Genomic DNA, 19,896 nt, shown 5'->3' on the forward strand with positions numbered 1-19,896 from the left:
ATGTTTCAGAGGTAGGTATCTGTTCACCAGACATTAGGTCTGGTGAGAGTCCAGAGAAAACATGCCAGGCCTTAATGTCTTTCAGCCATTGTTGGCAAGATCGTGACTGTCCAAATGTGAAAGGCAGTGTATCACATTACATCTGCTGGCTTCAGGGTTCCTTCACTTCCTGCAGTCCATTAATACATCCAGTGAATGAAGTAATAAATACTGCATTTTTCTCAGCCCAAACTGCTTTTTAATTGGCTATTTAGGAACACTGTTATTCATAGGAAGAGTACAAGTATTCCCACCCATCTTGCAAAACTAACATACAACTAGACAGAGGCATGGAACTTCTTTTGTTTCCTAGACTGTAGCAAACTGTGAGTTTTCCTTGAAAGTTCCTGAGAGCAGGTATCTTTTCTGGTGGGAATAAAGGCTTCATTATGGATCTTGGACAGAAAAAAAAAAAAGAAAAAAGAAAAAGGCTGGAAATACTGAAGTAAGTATTTTTGAGTGAACACATCAATCCTAAGATTTCTTATATCTCTTCCTCCAAATTTTCAGTTCAATGAAAATATCATAATGTTTTAATACTCCCATTATGATTCAGGGCAAATTCTGCGCAAACTGATGTCTCAGACCTTCATGTGGAATGAAATTCTGTCTCTGTGCCACATCTGTAGGGTTTTGGGTTTTTTTTGCACTGTGGTTGACTAGTAAACATTGGAACTTGAATGAGGGTTGAATTTTCATGTTACTTCTGTTAGTTCTTGTGGAAGCATCTTAAGATACATACAGTCTGTATGTTCCAAGTATAGTCTATATTCCAGAGCACATGCTCCCAAAGCTACAAATGTTTTTATTTTTTATTTTATTTTCTTGAGCCAAACAATTATATCCAGCATTTCTTTCATTATAACTTTAAGTTATCATATCTCTTAGATTAGACAAAAAAAATCTAGTATCTATAATTCTCTAACTACATTATCATTTACTTTTTTCTTTTTCTGTGAAAGAGCTGAATCTGAAAACCTCCAAAATATTCAGTGAAGTTGCTTTTACAATGATGAAGTTCGTGGAACACCTTCTGCCTGATAATACCTGTAGTTTTCCTTAGTGTGCACTCTGGTAGTGATACTACCATTTCTTTCCTAATTTCTCTGTCTTTCCCTCTTCTATCAGATAGTTCAAAAGAGCCACTTTTTTAAGAAGCCTTCTTTGTTATCAGAGATTTGGTTATTTTCCTATGACTTTTCTCATTGTATGTTAAAAGGAGCGGATTCTGTTCCTCTGAGATATATCAAGCTTTGTAACTTTATTGCAAACCAAACACATTTTTGCCCAGAGAGGTTGTGGAGTCCCCATCCCTAAAGATCTCCAAAAGCTGTTGGGGTATAGCTCTGGAAAAACAACTCTGGGTAAGTCTGCTTGATCAGGGTGCTGCAGATGCACTTCAGAGATCCCTTCCAAATACTCAACCACTTCCGTGGTTTAGAGAGCTAAACTTAACAGGCAGGTTCAATTATGCCTATAGCAGGTCTTCCTCTGCCCACTAACACAATCCACAGCCACAAGCTAACCAGTTCAATATGTGGTAAGATTAGCAGCTGCCTTTTATTTCCATAGATAGTTGTTCTCCTTTACCTGACATAATACCCAATATATTGCTGCTGAATGCAGTAATGCTAAACTTCATGCCTTGAGAGCTATATTGTGACTGAGTTTTAACCAGATAAGCTGAACTCTGGTCTAATGGTGTACTATAGGTCTTTACACCACTCAGATACATAGGTGACTGTCTGACTGTATAGAACTCTCTGTAAATATATTACAAGCCATTCTTGCATACATTAAGATAATTACAACAGATAATTAAAACAAAATCAATATAGGCCTGATTCCATGATTTTTAAAGCAAGAAAAATACTTGTTTCAGTCTTCTTTCTGGGAAAGAACACTAAAATCTACATTTATAATAAGTTATCCCCAATTACACACTGTATTTAGTAAACTGTTTATTTTCTAATGTTAAGTCCAAGAAATGATGCCTTTTTTTAACATGAATTCCTTTGCAAATCATATTTCTTCATCCCTTTTGATAAGCAACATTCAGAATCTTGGAAACTAAGTATGATGCAATATTTATCAGTTTAAATATTCATCATTTATCAAAATTAATATATCTTAAATAATATTCATGTATACACATCCATGCCTATATATCATACAAACACCTATGGATATTTGTCTGTACCTGTATAAATATTCCATACATATACTTACATGTAAGTTCTATCAGAATCATAGAATTGCTCAGCTTGGACAAAGCCTTAAAGATCACCAAGTCCAACCACAACTGAACCATACTATCCTAACTCTATCCAAGAGCTTCTGTAGTGACTTTCTCCCCTCAGGCAGATCAACACTTTCTCCCAGCTTGTTGTCGTCTGCAAACTTACTGAGGGTGCACTTAATCCTCTCATCAAGATCATTATTAAAGATGTAAAATAGAAGTGGCCCCAGTACTGAGCCTTGGGGGACACCGGCCACCAACTGGATTTAACTCCACTAACCACAACTCTTTGGGCCCAGCCATCCAGCCAGTGTTTCTGGCAAAAGAACAAAAATATATATTTATAGTGTACAAATGTGTAACATTTTGCTTTTGTAAAATAGATGCTGATGCCTAAGAGATTTCTTAAACATTAAAGAACTCCACTTTTGTATGTATCTTAATAACAAACAAGATTTCATTACAATAATAATAGCCTTTTTATTGCTCTTTATGACTGTTCCACAATTCAGAACTTTTCTGAAATATCTATCTATAGAGCATTAAAGAAAATACTCCAGAACACAGAATATTAAAGTTCCTATTTATTTATGTAGGGCTAATTGATTTCTTTCACACAAAAGACAGGAAACTGAAGAGGAATTGAAAAACACAGTCTGAATTTTGGGAATAAAAATTCCCATATTTTCTGTATAAAGCTAAGCAAACTTTCACTGTCTAAGAAAGTAAAGAATTAATCAGAAACTAGAATTTTTAGTTTTTCACATACATTTACTTCAATAACTGGATGACTTCTAGAAGGTGCAGAAGTCCTACAGTCAGTAGTAATTAAGAGCAATCAGAAATATGTAATATTACATTCTCAATCAAACTGTCTTGTAAAATGTAAAAGATTCACTTCTGAATCCAAACGACAATATGGTTCTTCAGGTAAGGAACTATGTATATTACCAGCCATGTTCATAACGTAAGCTTGCCCCCTCTTTTTGTGTCCTTAAAATTTGGAGTTTTGATTGCATAATTTACCTCAACCGCTCCACATGTAAAACATGACTTAAAGCTATGTTTTTTAAAACTGACTTATAAATAGGATTTTGAGAGGGCCACCTTTCAACAAAACTATGATTTTATTTGGTATTATGCTAAAGAAGCAAAGAAATAAGGAGGAAATATTTGCTTTCTTAAATCGAACAGTAGCCCTTGAAAATATGCCAGCTGTCTTAGATGACCAAGTCAGGTTGCTGCTAGCTAACCTCAGTATTCGCAGCATTCAAGGTATTTCCTACAATAAGCATAAGCAAGTACGGATGCACACTACAGTACAACAGAAACTGCATATTTTCAGCTTCAGTAAAAATTGAATTTTCTAGTTTGCCAAAATCATTATTGGTCTTCAACACAGCACACTAAACGTGCTTAATTTTTTTCTTGTCTTTTGGGTGCACAGTCAATATTTCTGTGTAAAAAATGTCAATTAAATGTGTTTGTAAAAAAGCTTTATTTTATTTCCTACCTGAAGGATGTAGCCTCGAACATAGTCTCGAAGTGTCCAGCCTAAGCCATGTAGAATATGCAACACCTCCTCTTGCTTCAGTACACTGAAGAGTCGGTCAAGTAGTATCTTCAGTCTCACAGGCACAGCCTGGGTACCGTAAAGCATCAGGCTGCTGATGTCAAACACAACGTTGGACTGCACGATCTCCACCTGGGTTGGGTGGTAGAGGTGCTGAGTACTAAGCTTGTCCAAGGCTGAAAGAAAAGGGATTCCGTATAAGGGTAGAGATAATAGAAAAGCAAGAAAATAATCTCAAATAATTGTGTAATCACATCAGATAAAGTAGGTGTGCTTATTTTCTATAGAAACACCCACCTGGATGATACATTACCACAGATACACTCCAAAACAGTCCCACTTTTCAAGGGGCACTAATTAACCTTTAACCACAGAGCAGAATTCTGTTCACCTGAGTCTTGGACACTACCATAGAATCACAGAATGGCCTGTGTTGAGAAGGACCACAATAATCATCCAGTTTCAACCTCCCTGCTATGTACAGGGTCAGAAACCACTAGACCAGGCTCCCCAGAGCCACATCCAGCTTGGTACTGAATGCCTCCAGGGATGGGGCATCCACAATCATACTCATCAGTTTAAAAGAAATTATGAAAAAATTGGTGATTTACTCTAGACCAAGACTGGAGCTGCACAGAATTAACTGGGACCATTAAATATTTCAGACTTATCTTCTGGAGTAGAAAAGAAAACAGGCACATTCTGAACCTTCCTAAACACGTGAAAAACTTAGCCCTATGAGTTACCATGAATTCACTGCTACATGATTCAGCTGATGAGTAGCACACATTGGTTTGTTTTACTATTTAGTGCAAATTTCATATTATTCACTGCAACATGAGTAATTTTGAGATGAGTGGAGAGGATGTTTGCAGGGTGCGGGTAACTCTTAAGCCATTTAGAAGTTAAACATTATGGAATGGCATTGCAGGCTATATTTTGTATCTGTTTATGTTTAATTTCCTTTTCTATTTTACAGAACATGTTGCAGCACCTAAGCTTCTGACTTTTTTTTTTTTAAACAATTTTTTTTTTTTTTTCCTGAGCATTTAAAATAATCATACAGGGACTTCTCATGTACTCTGGTTTCTTTTTGGCTTTTGGTCACTGGAGAGTTCATGTACTCTTGATAAATTGCTTTCTTACATCCAGAGCGCAAAGGCCCTTATCATTTACTCGCTGGCTTCATTCAACACATTTACTCCAAGGAATACTTTGTCAAAGAGTTCTGGTTTCCTTATACTTCATTTCTTGCAACTGATTTGTCTGATCTTTCCTATTCTAGTGGTTAAGTCAACTTTGAATAAATAGCTTTAAATATTAATTTAACTTTCAAAAAAGATAAGGAATTGGCAAGCCTAGGGACTGCAGTCCTATGTCTCTCTGCGGGACATTTATACTGCAGAATGTGAAGGATGGAATTATTCTTCCAAAAGGACTTCTTTCCAAAGCATTTCTGCTATATGGGCTTCATGATATGGGAATGATTTATTTACAAGTTCTAATGAATGGGATTTGATTGAAGCACAAACAGGAAAAATACTTTCCCACATTTTCTTTTACCTGTTTTTGTATGCCTTTTTAACAGAATTGGGCCTTTTTTTTTTTTTTTTTTTTTGGTAATGTAGCTATATTGATACAGGTGTAACAGACGTGCTCAGAAGAATCTAGAAAATTAATTTTGTTGCTATATAGATTGAAATGCATGAATGCAGATGTGTATGTAAAAGTACTTGAGTGAGTTCATTTCTTTTTATCCTATGCCTACAGTGTGCAAAAGCAAGTTCTTTCACCTAAAGAAGAAAAGTGGCTTGCTTAAATTTTTTAAGAATTTTTTAAGATGATTCTAGCTTGGTCCTTGTCAGAGTGCTGGCAAGATGTCTGGATCTAAAGACTACTGACTGGATCATAAAGCTAATAGCTAGAATGAGGTCACAAAACTCTGTGGACAATTACCCGCCTCATGTAATGAGACCACTCTGAGAATAATGGCCTAAAAAAGATCAAGATGCAATAGAAGAAATAATAAAAAAGGTCCTTCCAAATGACTGTGTGTACTGGTTGAACAACAGAAAGAAATTTTTACAAGATGTCCTGTACTACTCCATTTATCAGAAACAGCTGTTTTCAAGTAATACTATCTATAGACATCTGATTCTCAAAATGAGTACACACAAGAAATAAGAACTAGTCATGTGCTGGATTAACATTCCAAGTGACAGTGAAATGATCTCCAATTTTGATTTGTGGCTTTATTCTGCACATTATCTAATAAACAAATATAAGCAGTGCATTTCGTTCTTTCAAAGGACAAGTCAGGGTATGCACTGAAGTGCAAAATTTACAACACAACAAAGCATATATTTTTGCATGGGTGTGTACCAGAACATTTGCAAAATAAAGGCAGACCCCATGCTACAGGCAAAAAATAAAAATAAAACAAAAGATGAAGAAGAAAAGTTTTATGTGAAATGGAATGGCATTCATTTACTCCAAAAGAAGGAAGTTCCTATGGATCACTGATTATTGAAAACTCATGCACCTCGCAGGAGAATGCAATTTTTCACGATAATTTTTCTTTCTTTAATTTTTGTTTTAAGGGATTGGTAAAGAAATATAGAGGTTTTATTCTGCAGTACTACTGATTTCTTCTCTAGCATAATTAGCAAAGTAATGCCATCGTTTTAGGAGGATTCAAGAGGCCATTTGCTCCTTTCAATAAGAAATTTAAAAAAGAAAAAAAAAAAAAGGAAGAAAAAAGAAATAAAAAGAGGACCTGCATTTCATTGCTCTTTCTGTAAGGATAAGAGTATTAACTTTAACCTTCTTGACAGATTTGAGAGTAGATAGTTGAATTCTGCTGTCCTGAATTTACCCATCTAATTTCATGTATATAAGGCATTCCTCATCATTTCCTCTTCTAAACTACTGGTTTGATTCCTATATGCTAATGAACAGTGCTGTGTTTCACAGGTGAATACATCCAACATTATCCACAGCACTGTATGATTTCATAAGTGCATAGGAGACTTCAAGATGAAACATGCTATATTAGAGAATGAGCTTTATCATTCCTGAAAAATGACATAAACAGATGTGTCCTTATTAAGAATATATCACTGCCTGAACATCATAAACCACACATTATAAGTCCCTTCCTGGTGAAGCATGAGCTATTACTCATGTTTAGACTTTCAGTGGGCTCAAAATTTCACCCAGGAAAGTCTGAACATGTTTGTGACTTTTTCAATGCAACCTGTACAGTCTTCAGAAAATGACTACGATGGGTTCAGTGAGGTGCTTCAGTGAAGGCAGCTGCCTTTCAACAGTCCAGTTCAATTCTTAGCACTAGCCTAACAGTCTGGTAGTTACTATACCAGTGTGAGAAGAAAGATGTTCACCAACACAGGAAGAAAGGAAAAATCTTTCAGTTTTTTGGGGAGCAGCCTAAGAAGCCCTTGTCTTTCATCATAGCAACTTTCAGTGGAGCTGAACTGCAAATACTTGTTCCAGAAATTTTAACTACTGCAAGAAACGGGGGACAAAAAAGGGTCATAAAGAACTGAATATATATAAGACTGCCTTCAGCAACTAAAAATTACTAACTGCTTTATCAATATAGGAATTAGGAATCTCACCTAATTCTGAAGTATTGAAGATGCCTCATAATCCTTATATGATCTGTACTAATCACAGGTTTCGTCCATTTAGGATTTGGACCAGGATTTTCCTCAGCCTCTTGTGCTTCCTAGGTGAAAATTTTTCTTTCTGCACTGAAGTATGAAACTCCTTCTGTGATTTCACTGCTGCAGACAGCAATTTTAAGAAGCCACAGAAGACCCAGTGAGATGTTGTTTGGAATGACATCCTTCTGCACGAGCAAATTTACATGTTATTTGCATGAATATTCCTGTCTGCAGGGTTTCAATGAGCTTCAGTTTGCTATTGTTTGAGATTTCTACATGGGCATTCCTAGTACCTGAAATGAAAAGTTTCATGTTTTCTGAGTCCAGGTAGTAAAAGACCAAAATTGCAAATTCAGCTTGCCTGTAAGCCCCTTTTCAGAAAGAAATAGTTATCATAGAATCACAGAATGGTTTGAGTTGTATAATGGAACAGAGGATACTGAGAACCACACGGCACTTCACAGGAGTGCTGTCTCAACTATTTTAAGCACCTTAGTTAGCTACCCAACTTAAACAAAAATTTAACCTGCAATAAAACCAGGAGGAGGGATTTACTTTACCAACTGCATTTTACTGGAATTTTGGGATGCTGTGCAATTTAAAGGAGATTAAGTGAAAAAATATATACTGAAGTAAGACTAAAGCACTTACAGAAAATAAAGACAAAATCTTTAATTTTATAAACACTACAACCATTTCATTGACTCAGCTATGCAAACTGACCTAGGACCCTTTCTTTCAACAAGGTCATCAAATTAAAAGCCAGTTTTGTTAAGTAAAAGAAATTCAAGTAGATACTGATTAATTTTGTACTTTAAAGCTCTCATGCTGTTTTTTGAGTAGGTAAAGCAAAAGCATGAGATTTTGCTTATACTGAGTATAAAAGAGTTTTAAATATTCTACTTTTGATGCATTTGGAGTTGTTAATGGATCTTTCTATTTTTGTTAGATAAATATTTAGGTTTCCTGGGGAGGGCCAAAAAGGTGCAGTGAAAATCCTTATTCTCAGCTGATCTGCCTGGCTTTGTACCTCAGAACATCACAGAAGAGTGTCAGTATGTTACAATGAACTGGTCGTTATTAATCTTACAACATTTCAGCTCCAAATTTGCCCTAAGCAATATTCTCACTCCTGATTTCAGTGCATGCTCTCAAATTTAAAAAGAAGGTACACAGTCTGAATGTATACGCACATACATGATTTTAAATTTAATAAATAGTTTTTAAAACACCATCATATTTCCAGATTCAAGGATAGATAGGAAGATAAAGAAGACATTTTCTGTAGTCTGTGTCCAAGCAACAACCAAGGACAACAATATGGCATGCTGAATACAGTAAAACAGATATAGCACTATTAATGGCATTGCAGCACACTGGAGCTTGCTGTTGGTTTTACTGGTGAACACAGGCAGCTTTACATTTTTTCAGAGTTCAAGATTTTCTTCTTTTCATGTCACAGAGAAAAAAGTAGAAAATCCTTTCAGCAAAAGATTGTAGCCTATGATAGACTGAATGCTGGAGGGACAACACTGCAGTGATTAGACGTGGTCTAAGTTAGCCTCCCTTAGGATGTAGATTTAACACCACGTGCCACATGGTGTGTACTGCGGTATATTTTGTAGGTTAAAAAAAAAAAAAAAGTACATCAGAAATGTGCTTAGAAGATGACCAAAGTCAAAAAAACTTCCCAGTTCCTACTGAATGGCTAAGACATTTATGCTGGATAGGAAATTATCCTGTTCATCCCTTGGCACAAGCACAGAGAGGGGGTACACTAACGTTTACAAAGGTGAATGAACATCCTTCTCTGTCTGGGTGTAAGGACCGGCTACAACATGGCATCCTTTGGTGATTCCATTTGTCATGGCTTTGTAATTTTGTAATTTTGCTATCAGTATTCCACATCATAACATCATGTAAAGCATGGATACTTCTATTGAATGTGCAGTCCACAGAAGAAGACTACATATCCCAGAGAAGAACAGGGGTAGTGATAAGTCACGGGACCAGGACGCTATATAATCTTGTTCCCAGGCTGGAGTGCCCTCCTTCTTCTCTCGAACTTCTCGGAGAGTGGGAAGTATTCCAGCCGTGTCGCCTAGAGTTCACATCAGGCCTCTTGGTTTTCAGGGACTCTCTCTCTCTGTTTTGTTCGATTTGTTAGCCTCAATTATATTATATTGTGTTATCTTGTATTTCGATATCATATTTAGTAAAATAAGTTTTTCCTCCTTAGATTGCCGCTGTTTTTATCCCATTCCCCTTTTCCCCCTCCTTTCTGGGCCCCGGGGGGGGGGGGGGGCACGGGGTGGCTTCCCCTGTCACGGGCATACATAAATCTAAGTAACCCGTGACACCATTTTATCCTGTCTTTCAAAGTTTTACCCGCTCTGAAGATGAAAATTCACTAAGTTTCAAGAGATGTCAGTAGGTGAGGAAATAGCACATATTCTGGTTCAAAGGCAAAAACATTTCCTTTTACCTTTTACTGTATTTAAAAGCTAATAATGGAAACCATTTGCTAAATGCATCTAGTCTCTGACAGAGGAACGCATATGTGATCTCCTAATTTACAGCTTGCATGTACAGATGTTCACACTTAATAAAAGGACACTTAATTGCATTTTAAAATTAAACATGTGTTGATAATAGGTATTTCAAACCCAAACAACACAGCAACTGAACTGATAAATGTCTTCATGCCTCACCACGTCTTATACTCCAACAACATTTTTACAACAGATCAAAAAAACAAAACCCCAGCACTTCAGTTGCATGTACACAAAATAAATGTTATTAAAAAAGGTTTGAATGTAATCTTTCATTAATTTTTCTGCCTATGATCTGATTCCAAGTTGAAACACTTAGATTGCTACTAGGTTTATGTAGCCAAAAGCAGAACCACAGTTTGTTCACAGACATTGCTTGCCGTCTGCAATTTTTTTTTATCCCTTTGCAAAACTTTGAACCCCATCCAGCTTTGACACACTGCCTCTTCAGTTAATAACTATCAAGTTTCCCCTTGTCTCCTGTCTACTTTTCTTTGAGGCAATTGCGCACTCAGCACCCCGAGATAATAACACACATCTATAAGATAAAAGCAATGGCATTAATGTAATTGTCTGCCTTTCTCTCTTTAGCCTAATCTTTTTTTCCCTTCAGTTTTGACTGCCTCTGTGACACCTGTTTTTGTCTCCTCTGATCCTACGACAGGTTTTCCGCTGACAAGGTTTTTGCCTGACAGAGATTCTGCCAGACAAGAACATAATAAAATATGAAGAACTGCTTGTCAGAGTTCCTGCCAATGTTCACATGAAATAGGAGAAAAAAAAAATCCTGATTTTTTTTTTTTTTTTTTTAAAGGGGCCCTGTTATGGTTGCTTTTGGCCTGTAGGGAAAACAGCCTCCCTGGCCAAATCCTGCAAGCCAAACAGGTGTTTTATTTTTCTTCCTATTTAAAAACAAAAACAACAACAAAAACAACAAAAAAGAACCAACAACAAAAAAAAAAACCCACTTTTTTTTTTTTTTTTACAGGGGAAAGAAAAAAAAAATAGGGCAACCCACAACAATTCCTTCTAATTTCTTCCTGCAAAATGAAAGTTAGAACCAACTCTGTGTAGTTGCATCTATATTGGAGAACCATTTTAAAAACTCAGAACTGACCCTCAAATAAATAAGATAGCAGTATTCTCCTTGTTGATAACTAATGTGTACTAATGTGTTCAAAGGAACAAGCAATAAGCACTTTCATTCTGAGTTCCCAGAAAAACATCTGGGCTACTAGACACAACCTGATAGTTCACACTGCATAAGAGAAGGCACCTGAATATGGGGGCCGTGATAAGGAAGATGAGACACAGTCTGTACTCTTCTGCGGGGCTTGTGCCTGTAATCCTCTCTGTCAGAAGGTACCTTTCTGCATGTGTTAAGAAGGACTTAGAACCAGTGATTAGCCTGACACAGATAAATTACTGGAGTGTCCCAGCAAACAGCTGGTCTTTTGTGTGTCAGTATCGTCCATCATCTCAGCTAGAGATAGTAGGTCTAACCTTCACTTTGCTGGCCATACGCTCCAGACATCACCCTGCAACTGTACTCCATGGGTCCAAGACCCCTCCTTATGCACTGGCTGTGACCTTCACTCCCTAATAAGCTACACCTTAGGTGTGTCTTCTGAATGACCCTCACATTCTCTTCTCCAACTCTGCCTTTGACTCCACCTTCTTGTTCATGTCTAGAGCCCCTGGATGGACCCTTGAGCTGACTTGTTCCCTCAACCATGTCTCAGGCTTGGACATATTTTACTGTTAGCACCTGGCTTTACACACTGCGATCAGATTCTGGGCACTGGGTTCACTGGTGCAGGCATGACCATTGTTGCAGTTTTCTGGACTACTACTAGTCCAGATCCCCTTGCTGGACCGCCCAACACTTGATACTCCTTGACACATGGACTGACAGTGGACTACTATTATACTGGCTAGCCTTTACATTTGATCTTTCCTATCTCTTAGTCTTTAAACTCCAGTGCCTCCATCCTATCAGCCATTAACACCTTCATAAGGATCTCCACTTAATAATGGTGAGATTGAGGCCAATGTGTATTTTAATTGGACTAACACCATCTGGTTAACACACTGTATGCAGTGTGACAGCAGCACACTTGGCGTCCTGGATTGGTGGTCTGGAATTGCAGGATTCCCATCTTCATACAAATGCACCCCAGCTTACATTGTCTGATTCACAGACACAGAAAAGTCTGTGTTGGAAGGGATTTATGGAGATTTCCTGTTGCAACTTCTTACTGAAGAGAAAATCTTAAATTAGCCTATCTAGGGCTCCAGCAGCTTGAATGATCTATATGTACAATGAGAGATATTCCACCACTTCTCCAAGCTGAAGACATTCACATCCTTAGAAGGCAGATTAATACAGCTAGTTCTACCACTTATAACATCAATCTTTCCCACTACCACAGTCCCTCAATGAAATACAACATTTGTGAAGAACAGCAATAAAATTCAAGTACTGCAACCATTTCTCAAAGCTCCAGCTAAATACAATTCAGAAAATCTGATGGTAACAATTAGACCATAATTAAAGAGATCTTTGGAATTCATATTATACATTTCTTGTATAATCTTTTCTAAAACCAAGAAGGAAGTTGGATAGTAAAGTAACACTACTGTCCACTAAATTAATCTGGGGCAAGTTTCCTCATAAGGTTGATACAGTCAAATTTCTTTTCCTAGGAAGTAAAAAAAAAAATAAAATAAAATAAAATAGTTTATTTCCACAAAACCAAAATTTGAGGTAGTTACCAATGGAATGATCATTACTCAATAGCATCTGAAAGCAGTATGAATTTTTTATTCTTGCAGTCACATCCCATTTTTAATGTTGTGAAGCTATGTGAAATGGAATAGTAGGGTTTGTTTCACTTAGAACTCTTTCAATTTGTGTTCTGCTTAACCTAGTGAACTCTAGTTAATTAAGATGTTCCTATAAACAATTAAGCCTCTTGTAGGATCGTTAAGAAGATATAAAAATTTATGATGTAATAAAGTGTAATAAAATGATATAGTGGTTAGCACATCACTGCAGTTCATGTGCAGTAGCATAGGTGTTAAAAGAGGCAAGTATGCAGGTACCATCACCTAAATATGCTGGAGACATGTGGATACATGCTATAGAAACAATGTCACCATTGCTGCCCCAGAAATCTGCTGGTGATTTGCAGCGTCGAGTCACAAAGGATTTATGCTGCTTGTGTGATTATAGTAGCCAGCTCCAGGCTTTTTCCTTCCTATACTGATGCTACGCCATGTAGTGAACTTCCCATCAGGACATTTAATGGGGCAAGATCAATTCTTTCACTGAATGTTTTTCCAAGAAGCTGTCTCTGCTATTCATGGAAAGAGGGATTTCAAATGCTAATAAAAATCATTGTTTCTTTTGCCCTTGCTCTATTTTTCTTTTTCTTTTCTTTTCTTTTCTTTTCTTTTCTTTTCTTTTCTTTTCTTTTCTTTTCTTTTCTTTTCTTTTCTTTTCTTTTCTTTTCTTTNCTTTTCTTTTCTTTTCTTTTCTTTTCTTTTCTTTTCTTTTCTTTTCTTTTCTTTTCTTTTCTTTTCTTTTCTTTTCTTTTCTTTTCTTTCTTTCTTTCTTTCCTAAATGGATTCTTTCCTTAGGAAGAGAGGACAAGATATCCGAGACATTTCCTAGCATTTTATCCCATGTTATTTGGCTCAAAAAAAGAGACAAATCCTTCTCCATAAAAAGTCATCTCAGGCAATCACAGACACTGAATGATATGATCTTGCTCTTCTGTGACACCCTCAATCTAAACTTCTTTGGACATTTAAATCTAGTCTAGGTAGATCATAGCTATAAAAGTGGCCTTGTATGTACTTCAGAGACAGGAAAACTGAGGTGATGGGACTCAAGTGAAGCAGAGTTGCAAAAAATAAGTCAACAACGGAGATGGATAAAGAAGACTTAGATAATAGAAGATTATGTACTCAGTTTATGTTACCAGAAACAGAATTGGCAAGGAAAATTTACATCTGTAATGGTTAGATTTCTGATTTCATTCTCAAAACATCATTCTCTTCTGGAAAGAAGCAATCCTTGCCCAAAACTTTGTGTCTGTCTGAATTACTTAGCACAAGTGTGAAATAAACATTATCCCTACAAAAGGGAGAACAAAAGCAGAAATACTGACAATTATTTTTTAACTATTACAGAGTATTGCTTATTTTTATAGTCACTTTTTTGTAAAGTATACCTGCAGCAAGGTTGCAAACACAGGGACACAGAACAAGAGAGCAGGATGCCCTCCAGACATATGGCTGTGATTCCCAGCCATAGAATTCAGCCTTTGTACAAAAACGCTTTCTACAGGTATATATGTACTGTGTGAAGGCATGTAGAATGGAATACAACACTGTGGTATTCTAAAGGGTGGCTGAGAAAAACTGCCTTCAAACCTGTTGTCAACACAAAGTGATCCGACCATTGCAGTGTTGGTGGAAAATAAGAGTTCCCAGTGCACATCTGACAGCTTCCATCCCAGTTCCAGAAGATTACTAATATCACTAGTGACTTAAAAGATTTTCATAAAATAAAACGTTCACAATGAGAAAGGACTTCACGTTGGGACGTGAATATGGTACAACCTAGCAAGAAAGAACACTGTGCTTCAGAATGGATCGATTCTGCTTAGGGCTTATCAAGCTTTGGGGCAGTCATTAGTCGATTCCCTAGTGTCTGTCTGGGGCTATGGTCATCTGACTGTGTGCAAGGAATATTACCATTTTCAAACCCAGGACCATGTGCCAGAAGATGTCTGGGAAGAAGATCTAACCTATTCCTGACTGACAGAAGAATCAAGATTTCCTGAGAGTGGCAGGGAAGACAAGAAAGAAAGATTTTAATCTGAATCCAAGTAATCCAAGGAGATGTGTGTCAACATATGTGTTTTAGGGACTGTGGTCTTATCCCAAGGAAAGCCCTCCTGATCACCTGAGGGTACTGAATTTGCACATGGTATAAACCCTTGACAATATAGATATGTAAGCATACATTCAATGGAAAAATGGAAAATAACGCCTTTTTACTTGATCTTGGAGTAACTATTTCCTGTTATAATGTCTAATAAAGGGAATGCACAAGCTGGAGGAGGGACTAAGAGGAAGTGTTTACTAGTAATGAATTAGGTAAGGTTCCTGGAAGAAACTGAGAAATGAAATATACACCTCACTCTTCAGGGTCAAGAGGAAGTTAACACAGATGGGTCAAAAGGATTTTGTCAGTAAAAGTGCAAAAAAAGCCAGACAAGATGTAAAATACTTTTGCGCATAAAGCCACAAAGAGCTACTCTTTCTTATCAATGAATTAATTCTTATCAATGAGATTAATTCATTTGCCAAAAACATATATGTAGCTCCCCCCAAAATTGCAAGTCTATGTTCTCAGGTAATATTAAAGCATTTTACAGAATTAACCAAGCTGAAAACAAAGCAAAAAGTATGTTTGGTATGCTAAGGCTGTGACTCTTTTTAAAATATTATAGAACAATACAAAAATAATCCATCTATTTTAACCATTACATAATAATAGGATTATATTTCCCCTTTCCCTTTTTAGTGTTGATTCTCTATTCTTTCTCCAGTTTTCAAGAAAAGAGTAACATGGCCCTTCTGCCAGCTTTTAGAGACTCTAAGATGTGTGACATGTTCTGCTTTTGCTTTTTTTTTTTTGTTTTGTTAGAACTGACCTTTGACTTTGCAAACCTGGATTTCTTTCACTTAACAGTTTTGGACAGTGACAAACACAGGAACCCTGCTGCTTTTTATTTCAACACAGTGCTCCTCTTCCTTTCTCTCTCATTACCATGAAGCACACATTTAAAATCTAAACCGCTTTCACAGTTCTAGTCCCTTCAGCTACTCAGAGTAAGAGATGCAATTTCTAATATTTCCACAGGATTTATCTTTCTCTTTTCTTTATTTATTTGCTCCTGCCTTCCTTTCATTTTCTCCCACTTTACCTTTCCATTACCTGACAACTTAAGAATGTAGAATTCACCACTCTGCCATGCGGAAAGAAGCAGTTGTGGTCACATCATACTTTTGGGCTTACAACAGCAGTCTCCATTTTCTACTGGAGACCATTGTTTTGGCTGTTAGTCTAATTTACAGCAAGTTGGCACGCGAGTTATACAAATGCTGGTAGCTGGAAAGTTTCTTCACAATATGAAAGATGTTGAGACTATGACCATGAGCATTCACCAGATGTCAGATTTTAAGATGGAAAAGGCTAATGGATTTACCCTATGCACTGAAATCTACTAGTCAACACATATTTATTGGAACATAAAGGAATGTGATCTTGAAGTTACCCTGAAAAAGGCCTGGTGAAGTCTCTGGCTGGAGATGGGAGCATATATAATTAATTTGTACCATGAAGTATATCTCACAGAGGTAGTATGGGCTGATAGGCCTGATGCACAGGAAAAGACGGCAGAGATCAAGAGAGAATTAAGAACCAGAGAAGTAAGAAGGATGACAACAAAAATGTTAGCAGGAGCATCCTGCTGTTAGCATCCACACTGCCCAGAGTGGATTGAATGGTGTGAAATTCAGGTAGTCTGAGAATGTATATTGCAACAGAAATATCAGAAATTATGCTGCTGATGTCTGATTGAGCTTTGTCAGTTATTAGTCTGAGGGTAAGACAGAGAATTAGATTTTCACATTTTTTTTACTGTCTTTGAAACAATATGACACTGATTTCAGACAGGTTGAATTAAATTATTATATTGTGTATTTCTGAAATCTCTGCAAAGCCTGTGATACAGAAAAAGAACTGGAACAAATGTCATAATAGTTTTAGTGCACTATGATGCATTCCACATCACCTACCTTTAATGGAGCAAAATGGTTACAAAGAGTAGACAGTATTTCCTATTAATGCTGCATTGGGTCTTTTGATCAGCTATAGCAGGTATAATAAGACTGTTTCTGTTAGTAGTGTGGTCATTGTTATTTCGACATTAATGACATGCAAAACAAGATGTAAAGCTGATGATGTTAATATCTTCATACTGCAGAGTTGCTTAATTTCTTTTCTAGTAGGCTAAGATACATCTGGTATGGAAAGTGGATGGCAAAATTTGTTTCCTTCGTTGTTTCCAATATATTCTAAGTAAGAAGGCTTTTTTGTGCCAAAACTAGTGAAGTATCTTTGCTACCTTCATACAGAATAGCATACTACTCATAAAAAACCAAAAATATCAGGAGACAAAAACTATTCAAACAATCAAAAAAGTCTTGACTTTTTTTTTTTTTTTTTTTTTTTCAGTCATCCTACACTATTTAAAGGCCACAAAATAGCAATTGCTTGTGCTAAAATCAATTGTACTAAAAAAAGAATTACTGTTAACATTCTAATAAGATTTTATCTTTTCACTGTGTGGACAATACCAGCCATATTAAGCACTTAAAAGATTGAAGGAAAAATGCATATAATAATCTGTTTGCCTGCTTGACGTCTAGAAAATGGTTTATCCAATTTAAACCATTCACCTTTTCTTTTAGAAAATGAAACTCCATTCAAGCTGGACCATCTGAAAGCGAGACTTCAGCTAGGAAAAAAAAGAAAAAATAGAACAATCTATTTCTCTGAATCCCTTAAAACATCCAGAGATTCACACTAGAAATTATCTATTCCCTATTATTCACAGAAGTTCTTGAGAATGCTGTGATATTCTGCAGTTCTTGGCGTCAACCTTTAAAGACACTGGCAGTAGGATTAACACTATAGCAGAATGGTGCATGGTCAAAACTTTGTAAGCTGAACTACTGCCAACAGAATCACTTATCTTCATGCAAAAGAACTTCTCTGATGGATCTGTTCGTATACTGACATCCTACTCTGGCACCTCCAAACAGAAAAAAATGGAACTTGCAGGGAACCTTTCCTTTCAAGAAGTGAGCAGCTCATTTCAGGTGTATGAAAACAAACAAACAACATACGAAATAAAGCAGAAACAGGAAAAATACATACAAAAATAACACAGGCCAGCAGCTGCTATGTGCAGTAATACTGTAGGGGCTTTATGCCCTTTCCTGCTCACTCCAAGAATTTCAACGTTTTAAATGGCAGTTATTAATATGCATTAATTCTGCACAGATGCATCAAGTAGAGCATGAGAAGATTGCAGTTGTAAGCTATTTTTTTGATCTGTTTGGGTAATTATGATTCTAGGTTATCAGAACTGAATAACCATGGTACTTCCTGTTGGATACACCAATTCTTTGATAATTACATTCAGAGAAGCACTACATCATGTGTCAGGGATCTGAGTTGAAATTAATTAATAAAAATCAGAAAAAAAACCCCTTTAATTAAAGTAGTAGGAAATTCTATTTGCATTCAGGGAACACCTTCTGAAAGCGCGGTGTTAGTGGTTTACTGAAAATCACTTCTGAACAGCAGCCTGATTCGGTTGTTTTAAAACCCAGGTGATATAGTACACTGAATTGTTCAGATTACTGAATGTTGTCCTCAGCATTCCAGAAAACAGTTAAGATCAAAAACTGAAGTGGATACATCACAGTCTCCGGAAAGTAATTTAAATGCCTGTGATTTGAACAGTATATGAAACAAATATGTGACAAGCCTTGCTCTACCACAAAGTGTAAATACTCTAGATGACTGTACACAAAGCATAAAGGAAAAATATAGCAGAGCAGTCTTTGTGCATTGCTACAGTAAAACAAGCACTTTGCAATAATATATAACTGTATTAAGTCTTCTATTAGGAATGTTAAGTACCCAGTTATGGGAAAAGGTGGTGCATCCCTGATTGTTACATTCACCTTCTGACATCCTGGGCTTGTAAAGCAGAGCCCTGTGGTTATCTCAGATTACTGTCATACACTCTAATTTTTATTTCAACAACTTAATAGAGAGGTACTTATTAGAAAAATTTGATCATCATCTCCTGAGACGTACTGGTTAAAAATAAAAGTGGGATACTTATGTGAGAATCCAAGTGATAGATCCCCCTGTTACTCAGGAGGACACGCTGGAAAATACCTAGGTGAGCCTTCCCCAACCATGGATCAGCAAAGCCTCAATTGCTGATTCTGCAGAAAACCTGAAGCATGCCTGTGCTCCAGAGTTTTGTGAGGTTTAGAGGTCCTTCCAATAATTGTGAGCCTGGTTACACTGTGACTAAAGATTTCTTTCCAGTAGTTAAGAGGAGTGAAAACAGGCAGAGTCCCTGAAGAATTTAGTACATAGCAAACCTGCAGCCAACTACCAGATTGGTGGTGTTAGGCTATTAGTAGGCAGGCTGTACATACAACAACAAAGGGATATAGGACTGCTTTGTAACCACATTCCTGATTTGTCTTCCCAGTGTGTGAATCTTTCAAAAACTTCTCTGGCATTTTTTGCTGTTGAATTTTCTAAGCATTCACACTTTCACTAATTCAAAAAGTTTGGGCAAAATACTCAAAATCATGTATTAAATAAGCAGAGATCAAGGGCATGTGAGGCATGCTAACACTCCAATCCAGGTTTTACAAAAATAAAATAAAATGTATTAAGACACTGAATGTGTGGTAGAAGAGGAGAATGAAGATTGTGCTAGATTAGATGTTTATAGATAATAAGAAAGAATCCCTAATTTCTTCTGCAAATAAGTTTAATCTTTCTGTGCCAACTCCTTTTTTCTTTTTTAAACATATCTGTTTTTGGTTTGTTTGTTTGTTTTGTTCTGCTTTTCAATTAAACCATGTTAGGTGTTCTCCTTACTTTTCTCCTCATTTTGTCTGGATCTGTCT

At 36.6% G+C, this 19,896-nt stretch overlaps 1 protein-coding gene across 7 annotated transcripts in view; it reads right to left on the bottom strand.

The window, feature by feature from the left end:
* BNC2 (basonuclin 2) overlaps nucleotides 1-19,896 on the bottom strand; it is a 370,614-nt gene that overhangs the window by 120,498 nt on the left and 230,220 nt on the right. For all 7 annotated transcript variants that reach the window (XM_015849045.2, XM_015849043.2, XM_032441223.1 and 4 more), the window contains one exon: nucleotides 3,792-4,027. In XM_015849045.2, coding sequence (XP_015704531.1) covers nucleotides 3,792-4,027 — 236 coding nt within the window. The remainder of the gene's footprint in view (nucleotides 1-3,791; nucleotides 4,028-19,896) is intronic.

This window comes from Coturnix japonica, chromosome Z (genome assembly GCF_001577835.2).
Source record: "Coturnix japonica isolate 7356 chromosome Z, Coturnix japonica 2.1, whole genome shotgun sequence".
NCBI classification, from domain to species: domain Eukaryota; kingdom Metazoa; phylum Chordata; class Aves; order Galliformes; family Phasianidae; genus Coturnix; species Coturnix japonica.